This window comes from Corythoichthys intestinalis, chromosome 8 (genome assembly GCF_030265065.1).
Source record: "Corythoichthys intestinalis isolate RoL2023-P3 chromosome 8, ASM3026506v1, whole genome shotgun sequence".
NCBI lineage: Eukaryota > Metazoa > Chordata > Actinopteri > Syngnathiformes > Syngnathidae > Corythoichthys > Corythoichthys intestinalis.
In genome coordinates, this window is record NC_080402.1 from 18,275,401 (window position 1) to 18,285,831 (window position 10,431).

The window sequence follows — 10,431 nt, forward strand, 5'->3', positions numbered from 1 at the left end:
AGGAATATTATTTTTGTTGTGCTTTCACTAAAGGATACTTATGTTTGTCGTGAAGGAGTTGCCGAAGCTTATGTCAATAAATGGCGCGGCCCAATGACCGCCTGTGTCCACTCACCTTTCTTTCTCTGCCTCTTAGCTCTCAATGTGCAAAAAACGGCTTCATTGTAATCTGTTTGAGGCAATACATGAGCGGGTCACTCCACGCAATCTTTTAAATGTGTCAAATATTTTAACGGGATTAATTTAAAAAATTAATTACCGCCCGTTAACGTGATAAATTTGACAGCATTAAAAAAAAATGCCTACGCTCCACATATCACAGGGCAGGCTTAACAACCTAGCCCTGCTCTCCATTAAGCGTGAGATTGCTCAAAAACTGGATTTCACGGATGTTATAAATGACTTTGCTGTCAAAAAAATTTAGGCGCATCACTGTTTGAGGGCTTGATAACCCCAAGGATGTGGAGGGGGCAGGCACAGGATGTTTAGTTATACTGTTTTCTTGCTTAGCAGACAGGCATAGCATTCTCAGTTGTATTGCATATTGTAGCCTACATGGGACAATAGATGGAACTTGTTTATATTGTGTCACATCACATTACGGTCTGTTAAATTTAACTGTCCATCTCGAATTAAATAAATTGAAAATTTACACTGTCATTGCTCGCAAAGCTTTAAAAGTACTGCGTATGTTGTTGTGACAAGCCGGTGGCAGGGGTGGCCCTTGTCCCCGGACCCCTGTAAGTCTAAAACCCTGAATTCTTTATAGATATAGATGAAAACAGTCTCGATTCTTGGTTAAAAGCAAAACAAACGGGCAGTTAGCATTTATCTTACGTAAATATGTCGAATGTGCGGCTTCTAGTCTTTAAGCCACTGTGGCGCCGCCTTATTACCACAAAGAGCTTTTTACGTTGAAAACTCTTGTGAATAAATGCTTAAATCTCTGAATTCTATATAGATATGGACATAAAACAGTCTTTACTCTTTGTTAAAAGAGCAAAGTACCAGGCAGTTAGCATTTATTTTACATATACAGTATATGTCGAATGTGCTGCTAGTTTTTAAGCCACTGTGGCGCTGCCTTATCACCACAAAGAGCTTTTTATGTTGAAAATTCTTGTGAATAAATGCTTAAGTCACTGAATTCTTTACATTAAACAGTCTCGATTTCTGTTTAAAAGCAAAACCGGGCAGTTAGCATTTATTTTACGTAAATACTGCGAATTATGACGCCAATGTGGTTAATTTCTTCCATTGAATTTTTTCATAACGTTTGAAAATGCATGCATGGTACGAAAAATATAATAATTACCTTGAATCCTCGAACAAATCACTCCTGAGGCAATCTTTCCGTTTTGTATGCTCTACACCTTTCGTACTTTTTCAACCTAAATCCGGCGTTGGATCGCTGCATTGTGTTTGAGAATAAATGCGACCGACTTCGAGCGACTGAATCGGAGTGTGGGACGGCCCCCTACTTGAAGGTGTGGCACAGTGTCTGGGGAATGTGTCCCATCAATATCATGATAAAGTCTCCTCTACTAAACTTTGAAGAACAGCAAATAGGTTGAACAAGTTCAAGATACAGAAATTTGACATGATATTTAAAATATCAAATTTTGTACCTTAAGATTGTTCCACTCATAGGCCGTTCTGTGTTCTGTACTTTACCAAAGAAACACCACAGATGAAATGTTGAACATTTTTTAATGCATAGAAACACACATACTGAGCCGTCTCATGGCAGAACAACAATATACAACAGTATGATACAAACCCATGAGTTTAGGAAAGTTTTTGTGCTAAACACAGGATAAACTGAATTAATGAGGGGCATTTAAAGTCCATACATCATAGCAAACTGTTGACTAACACTTAACAAGCCAACAGTATATCATTTATTAACTGTTTAGCAATGCTGTATTAACTAGTTCATAAAGGATAGTGATTATAAAGTGTTACCCATAATTTCATATTTCAAGGCAAGGGTGTCAAATTCATCTTTAACGCTGGCTACTTCATATTTATCAGGTCCATTGGAGGGCAATTATGTCGGCCAACTTGGGCTGCTGCTTCGATTAATCGACTACTCAAAAACCAATTGGTTATTAAATGAATCAACAACTATTTTGGTAGCTGATGAATCATTTAGAGACTTTGTTGATCTAAAAATGATCCAAATCCTCTTTTTTTAGGCTCTTAATTGCAAATAATGTCTTATTCATTTTATCTCTTAAATTTGATTGATATTTTGTAATTAAAAAAAATAAAGGAAGTAAAAAACAATAAATATTGTCTTTTTAAAATAAAAATATTATTTTGAAAATATACGGTGAAGTTAAAAAATGAAAGAACCTTAAATATATATATATATTTTTTATTCATTGCTTTTTGTTTAAAGAAATTTCGAATATCTTTCCTCCCCAGATGTAGTTCTGGCTAAGCAAAGCAAAGCATCTCTATAGTGCTAGTCACATGATCCGTTCCAAAAAAATAATTTTTTGACCCATTGTGAAATACATTATAGGATTCTTGTCCATTTCATTCATTTTTGCTGTAGTTTTATTGCTTATCAACTGCTATAAACCACATTTTAGCAGCTAGGTCTGTATTTTAAATTAATATATGGGTACATGCAATGCCAATTTTTGGCCACCGGGGTAGGGGGGCACTGCCCTTACCTACCCCCCTCAAACTCCGCGTATGCATGTGTGTCTTGTTTTTGTCTTTTAAATTATAGTCACTCGCTTCTGTTACTTTACTCCTCTTCTATAATACTGTAAGTAAAAAATGATAATCATATTAATAAAACCTAGTGTTGCCAAAAAAAGCACCAAAAAATGTGTTCATTAAGGTTCACAAATGTGTCCAAATCTTTCCCAGTGATGGCATATCAAGATTTATGATGTACGTGTAGATGTTTTCCACAATGAGGACAGTAGTGATGAACATCCCAAAAGTCCGGAATCATGAAAGGAATCAGGCAGAAGCCACAAACCAATCTGGAATTTGGAAAAAAAGTGCTTAGTAAAAGGAAGTATGTAGATTCTAATTTGCTAATTACCCAGAAAAAGCCAGGATACAGCACAGGGTGTAAGCACCCTTGCCAGGCATTTGTTTGATTTTTGTTATGACGTCCTGCTGGCAGTGTGGACACTGAACACTTCCCGGGGAAGTGAGCAAGTTGGCAATCGTCGCAGATTCTCCTGCTTGGGGCTGGGACACCACCGCATCTGTTTGGAAACAAATAGCATTGGTCGTCACAGAAAGCAAATTTTAGCTCTAGTGTTAGTTTGGATTTTTATTTTTTAAATCTTTTGATAGGACCCAAATGACAAAATTGATGAGCATCATTTCAGACAACAGAGATGACAGACATGGGTTTCCCACTGTACATCATAGCACCGCTTGCGCATCCATCCTACTCCGTCATACCCTAATCTTTCCTGTCTTGCCTCTTCCTGTACTATTGATTAGTAGGTGTATCCCCTCTTAACAGAGTGCCCCCTTGGTAAATGAAATCAAAATAGTCTTCTAATGCTACTTATAGCTAATTAATAATAAATAAATACATAAATAAATATTAAAAGGAACCACGGACAGAAAGACTTGTAGTTCTTAAAAGATAAATGTTAGTATGAGTTATAAAAACTTGATATTTATACCCCTTTTAATGTTTTCGTTATTATAAAATTTGAAAAAATTGTTTAACTAGTAGGTTGCCATTGTTGTGGATGACGCAATGCACTCTGGGCGTTGACGTCACTGGGCAGCACTGCCCTACTTCCACAGTGTCACTTGTTACCTAAATATGCATGTCGTCGAGTCTACCCTTCTAATTTTAAACCGAGCGGAAAAGTGATGAGCAGAACAGCACTGTCGATATTTCACAAAACGAGCAGCAAAATCAATTAAATGAAGGTCTCCAGACGGACTTGAACCCGCATTTCCCGTGCGATACAAGAGCGCGCAGACCTCAAGACTATACTGCCACGTGATGTTGGAGTCATGATTGTCCTTATAAAGCAATAGCAACCCACATGCGTTGTTTGTCTGTGTGGTAAAACCTGAAAGGAAAACACAACTGAAAAGAAAGTGCGGCTGGCTTGACCAAGGAATTCTAAAACGCGGCTCACTTCAGACAGCAAGCAGACAACAATAACAATGGTACTGCGTAAAAGGGTTTATTGAACACACAAAAATCACACGATCGCTAAAAGGGACACACAAAAAGGGTCCGTGACAGTAGGTCGGGATCAATTAACACAAAAAAACTGAGGGAAAACCGCGGTGGGAGGCAGACAAATGAAAAAAACAAGGCAATGATACAACTAGCAATGAAGGGATATACAAACTGTCAAATAGCAGCAAGTCAATTTCACGGCAACCCGCTTAGAATCGGTTTAAAGACACTGCTGATGAGCTGGATTTGGATGCAGGTACGACGTTGGGAACTCATCCCACAGCTCGGTAACAAAACAATCTGACGAGCAGCAGAATGTGAGAAAATGGTGCCAGTCCTCATACTAGCTTCACTTGCTAGGTAGCACAGCTATTCTCCCAGTCCAGGCCAACTACGTCATCACCCCCAGCGTGCAATGCGTGCGTAAAACATGGCGCTCTCCATGGGTCAAAACATGTACTAAATTTATAGATTTTTAAATGACTATAATACATGTGTTTCTACTAACATATTTTAGTAAAACAGAACAATTGTGGCTTATTAGAGCCCACAAATCTTTAAGTCTGATGTTCCCTTTAAATTATTTGTATTTTATTTTATTTTTTTTAATTCTGTTGTTATTTTATTTATTTTAAAATTGATCCTTCATCTAATTAATTCATTTTATCTAACGTTATTTATGTCACGTGGCGGATCGAGGTGGACCCAAATGCAGGCTAAAACAGGGAGGCAGACAGGTAGCAGTCGCAAAAACGTTTTAATTATAACAAACCAAAAACCCAAAGTACAAACAAAAAGACTGGGGATCAAAAGGGCAAAGTCCAAACGAAACTCAGAAGAACTAACAAAAAAACTGGGAAACAAGACAACTTAGTGGCATATAGGAAAAACCGCACATGGATGCAGAAAATGGGAACGCTGGGCATGACAATGACGTCACAAGAACAGGCAGCACATGGGGATCTCAAATACAGATATGGGGTAACGAAACAATGAGGCACAGGTGGGTGACACAAGAGGTGGTCAACACATGATGAGCAGGGACAGCAGGTGAAACCAAAGGGCAATCACAATGACCAGGCACACAAACTTAACAGAACTTAACTCCAGGCAAGACATTCATCTGTTTTTTATTTTTTATTTTTTTTATTTTTATTTTTTAAAGGAATCCACAGATAGAAAGATCTGAAGTTCTTAAAAGATTAACATCATTATGAGTTAAAACAATTTGATATGAAAACCCCTCTTGATGTTCTTGTTTGTAAAATTAGTTTAACTAGTAGGTCGCCATTGTTGCTACATCGCAGGGCGGTGACGTCACTAGGTTACGCTGCTGGGCTTCCAGAGTATGACCCTCGCGACATAAACATGTCATCTCTTCAACCCTTTCAATTTGAAACCGGGAGGAACATTAATGAGCATGACAGCACTGTCGATATTTCACAAACCGAGCAGCAAAAGCAAAATGAACAGGAAAGACGGGATGAGACGCGACTAGAGTAGGAAAAAAAAAAGTGTTCTGCCAGAATGTGCTACACCGGCGAAACGTGCTAGAAGAGGTGAATTTGACACCCAAAGTACTACCGTGCACGTTCAGCTAGTTGTTTAGATGAATACAGACAGAACATACTAAAGATGCCTTGAGAAAATACTTAAACATAGTAATATCAAATAAGGGTGGTTTGAATACGGTGCATGACTAATGTGGTCAATAGATCAACAATCTGCTTTATTTATTTATTTTATTTTTTAAAATTCATTTATCTATTTTTAAACCTGTCCTGTTCAGCTATTTGACAAGGAGAATGGCAGTCTGAGTGTCCGGTTGGTCTGAACAGTTTTGAAGTATGACATACTCCCATTGTGATCATTCAACATACTTCATTTATTGAGACAAAGCAGAGAACAGGAAGGGTTTACGGGGGAACAGATGAAAAGAAGCACAGAGATAGAACAAACACAAACAACAAGAAATACATTGAACGCCTACACTAACTATGAATATGTTGGTGCGATCGTCAGCTAGATGTATTGCCCGTTGACACCATGTCAACATTCTGCTTTAAAGTTACCACAAGAAAACACAATGCTTAAAAGTATGAGAGGGAAACTCATGCAAAAAGTATTTTGAGGCAGTGAAAAGCAAATATATATATATAAAAGATTAAATAAAAACACAAACAGTTAGTACTCGACGCTTTTAACAGATTTGCTCATGTGATCACGTTTCACCATGTAGAAGGAATTGCAGTACATCGGTAGTGTAAAGCCTGAGTTATGCTCCCGCGTTGCGGTGACGGCGCAGCGACTACGGCATCATTTGACATTCGATGGTTCTTTGTCCAGGTGACGCGTTGCTCTGTAATTCACCGCCAAGCCACTAGAGGGGTGTGGCGTTATGTTTGTACGGTTTTGGGGCATGCTTCTTGACTTCCTCTTGTCTAGTTTAACGGAGAAAAAAAATAAACAATGCAAGATGGAATGCTTGAATGTTGATCTTCAGCTCATCAACATTGAATAAATGTTGATCATACAAATGTTGAGGCATAGGCGACGCAGAAGACTGTTTTGAGGAGGTCTGTCCAACTTTTGATGCCGCGTAGAGTTCAAGCCTCGGGTGGAAACCAGTTAGCTGTAGCGGCTAGCTTCAAACTGGCGTCGAGCACTGCGTCAAGCGTTTTGTCCGAGGTCTGCAAAGCCCTCCAGCCCGATTTGTTTGCCGTGTCCTACAAACAGCCAGTGGGAAGCCATAGCAGATCTCTGGCATCTATGGAATTTCCCAAACTGCGTTGGAAGCCTTGATGTCACCGTTATCATAAAAGCACCGAGGCACTCTCAATCAGTGATGATGTATCGTGTGTGAACTGTCTGTTGTTGAAAATGAAACAGCAAAACAATTCTTTTGACACCAAACCTGTGCTTTATTCTTCAAATACTTGAAGTGTGACACGTAAATAAGTCACAGACTCACAGCAAGCATATGTACACAATAAATGATGAAGTGCACAGACCAAAAATATGACATAAAGTGATAAAAAGCTGGCAATTTTTGGCCGACTGGGTCGCCGCTTCGAGTGGCCATTCGATTCCGAACACACACATACTGTACATGTCTCTGTGGTTCTTCCATTTTTTTAATTCAATCGCTGGCTGACCTCCAGCCCCGTATTTTCAGCAATCTCCTCCCACGAATTGCTTGCCATTTGGCAATCTTCATAATGTCTTGACGAGACATTGTAGAAGTTTTCGTACTTGCTCTTCATTGATACTCTTGTCAGCTTGGTCCATTTTTGCGTGTAGAAAAATAATTTTTGAGAATGGCTGTGATTTCGCGCTGAACCGGAAACAACAGTCTGAGCGGACCAATCATAGTCCATTTCCACACACGTTGACGCGATGCGAAGTCAGAATAAAAAGAAGGACCCAGAGAGGCTACAGTGCAGGGTTGTACATCGGGTCTTCGTTGACGCCGCAGGTCTGACGCGGAAGAATAAGTCGGCCTTTAGTCTAGTGACAGTGACAAACAACATCATCACCCCGAGCGTCCATTGCACGCACCAAACATGGCGCTCTTTGTAGGTCAAAACATGTCCTAAATATTATAGATTTTTAAATCAATGGCAATATTGTATGTGTTTCTGACATATTTTAGTAAAAGAGAACAATTGTGGCTTATAAGAGCCTACAAGTCTTTAAGTCCGAGGTTCCCTTTAAATTGCAAGTTTTATCGCAAAAATACTTGCAGGCAAAAACAACTTCTACAATTCGATGTCAAATGACAAAATATTGTCCTGTGGGCCTCAATTGGTCCCTGGGCATTTGCGCATGAAAGGGTTGAGTAATATGGCCCAGTGTCTTTGTACTCTCTATAGACCAGCTACCAAATATGAACTACTGTATTCAAGTTATTGCATACCTAATGGTGTTAGATGAATGTTGACTGGAGAGATTTGCTGAGTATTGAAGCTTGCTGGCATCAACACAGGATACGGATCTAGATACAAATGGAGAAGAAAGCCACTTAAAAAGCTTACTCTTAGTAATCTAGTACATTGGATTGTTTCTTACTGGTCTCTTGATAGGGAGGTGGCTCTAAAGATTGGGCAAGAGAAGCGTAATAGGAAGGTGGAGGGCAAACGTCACGCTCTCCCACATTCGTAGCAGAGCGTGGAAGTGTGGCTTCGTTATATGTCGGAGGTTCCATTGGCGAATTCACAGAAAAGCTGTTGACAAGAAAATGAAGAAAGACCAGAAAACAAGTTGAATTTTGATCAAATTACGCCAAATGTGCGTGCATGGTTTAACGATATTCTACCCTGCTCTCGTGTTAAGGCTTAAGCCTATTTAAGGTTTTTTGCCATTTTGCGTTAGCAGTGGGGTTCCATTGGTGAATTCACAGACAAGCTGTTGACAAGAAAATGAAGAAAGACCAGAAAACAAGTTGCATTTTCAACAAATTACGCCAAATGTGCGTGCATGACTTAACGATATTCTACCCTGCTCTCGTGTTAAGGCTTAAGCCTATTTAAGGTTTTTCCCATTTTGCGTGAGCAGTAAGGTTCCATTGGCGAATTCACAGACAAGCTGTTGACAAGAAAATGAAGAAAGACCAGAAAACAAGTTGCATTTTTAACAAATTACGCCAAATGTGCGTGCATGACTTAACAATATTCTACTCTGCTCTCGTGTTAAGGCTTAAGCCTATTTAAGGTTTTTCTCATTTTGCGTTAGCAGTGAGGCAATGTTATGTGGCTTGTTTAAATGCAACATTTGTTCTTCAACCATCTTTTTTCCTTTTTATTCTTTTTTTCCCAAAAATATTGCTTGCTGTAAAAAAAGAATTCACTGCCACCATAAAACACTTGTATCTACATTTCCGGGGTGATAAATATACTAATCTTATCCAAAGGTAAATTTTCATTAGTATTTTGAGAGTTTTTCTTTATTTTTATCTTTGCTATGCTTCACCTTTAGTTTATTTGTTATTTTAGAAACTATTTTCTTTTCTAAAAAATTTTACTCAGAAAATGAAATGTTTTTGGAGATTACTTTTTAGCTATGACACAAGAAAGTATAACTTGAATTTTGTTAAGTATTTCTTTAATTCATAAGCCACTTTCAGACTGATATCCCCGTAAATTCCTATGTAAGGTGACGCGGGATTTACCCGCGTCATTACTTTCTCTCTGTGCAGGGAAGGCGGCTGGCGCGATTTAAAAACCCGGACATTACATCATTTTTGGTCTGCATCGGCAACATAATAAACCACACATTTCCAAAGATGGACGATGGACTCTCTTCTCCGGTTTTACGATCCAGTAGCAATTTAATGTCGTTACATTTTCATTTCAATTTTGCTATTTCCAGCCTGCCATGTTGATAATTGCGATGTTTATTTACTGCTTTTCGTCTTACCGCGAAGAAAGAGGAAATGGGGATCGGCCCGCCATGATATTTACGTCAGCAGCCTTTGTGCTGTGACCCGGGAATTTAATGCCTGCTTTCACATACACCGCTGCCTGGGAAAGTCCCCGACATTATTATAAGATGTGACTCGGTAAATGTCCGCGTCATCTCCGTGTCAGTCGACCTGGGAAATTGCTTTCCCACATAAGGGCTACATGTTTAAATCCTGGATTTAAACAGTGTTTAGGTGTGTGTGAAAGGGGCTATATTTGTGTTTGCAGAGTTCAAAACTAACTTATTTTACAAGGAGCATTACCTAAAATTTTAGGAGAGCAAGCAGAAACTTTTTCAGCCACAAATCAGTTTGCAAAGAAAATATTTACTCTTTTTTGCTGATTTATGCCAATTATCTGAATTCTGATCTTTTTTTTTTCCCTTTGCAAAGGAGACACAATGTTAAAAACAACATCCCTACAACACATTTTTAACTATTCAACAATATAATACCAAAACTATTTTATTTATGATATGGTAATTAAAAAAAAAAAAAAAATCCACCAGAATGAACGTTTGTCTGTGACGACATCAACAAAAACCTGTTTAAAGTATGTAGCACATGTAGGTTTCTCAGGAACAATTCGTAACTTTGGGGCATGTCAAATAAACTTGGCCCTGTGAAAATGTCAGCCCCACAATAATGGTCTAAGTGTTAAATTACACCATCAAAAGTAGGTCAGTGAAACGTGATGTCACTTGACATATTAAACATACACATTATGCTAATTAACAGACAACAGCGTTTTAACTGTGGCAAAGTTCAATTAATTACCAGGCTCCTT

The 10,431-nt window shown here is 38.6% G+C and overlaps 1 protein-coding gene across 1 annotated transcript; it reads right to left on the reverse strand.

Moving 5' to 3' along the window:
- Positions 1 to 2,896: 2,896 nt before the first annotated feature.
- si:dkeyp-75b4.8 (lipopolysaccharide-induced tumor necrosis factor-alpha factor homolog) lies at positions 2,897 to 8,390 on the reverse strand. Its single transcript, XM_057842882.1, has 4 exons — positions 8,255 to 8,390; positions 8,103 to 8,180; positions 3,068 to 3,236; positions 2,897 to 3,005 (listed from the first exon to the last, which is right to left on the reverse strand). The coding sequence occupies exons 1-4, from the start codon at positions 8,388 to 8,390 to the stop codon at positions 2,897 to 2,899; spliced, it is 492 nt and encodes a 163-aa protein (XP_057698865.1).
- Between the last annotated feature and the right edge of the window lie 2,041 nt (positions 8,391 to 10,431).

Excerpts from the sequence above, each read along its gene's own strand:
- si:dkeyp-75b4.8 (XM_057842882.1), bottom strand. The coding sequence starts at position 8,390 with ATGGAACCTCCGACATATAACGAAGCCACACTTCCACGCTCTGCTACG. Across the intron at positions 8,181-8,254 it reads ACCTCCCTATCAAGAGACCA|ATCCGTATCCTGTGTTGATG; the intron begins GTAAGAAACAAT and ends ATTTGTATCTAG. Across the intron at positions 3,237-8,102 it reads CATTCATCTAACACCATTAG|ATGCGGTGGTGTCCCAGCCC; the intron begins GTATGCAATAAC and ends GTTTCCAAACAG.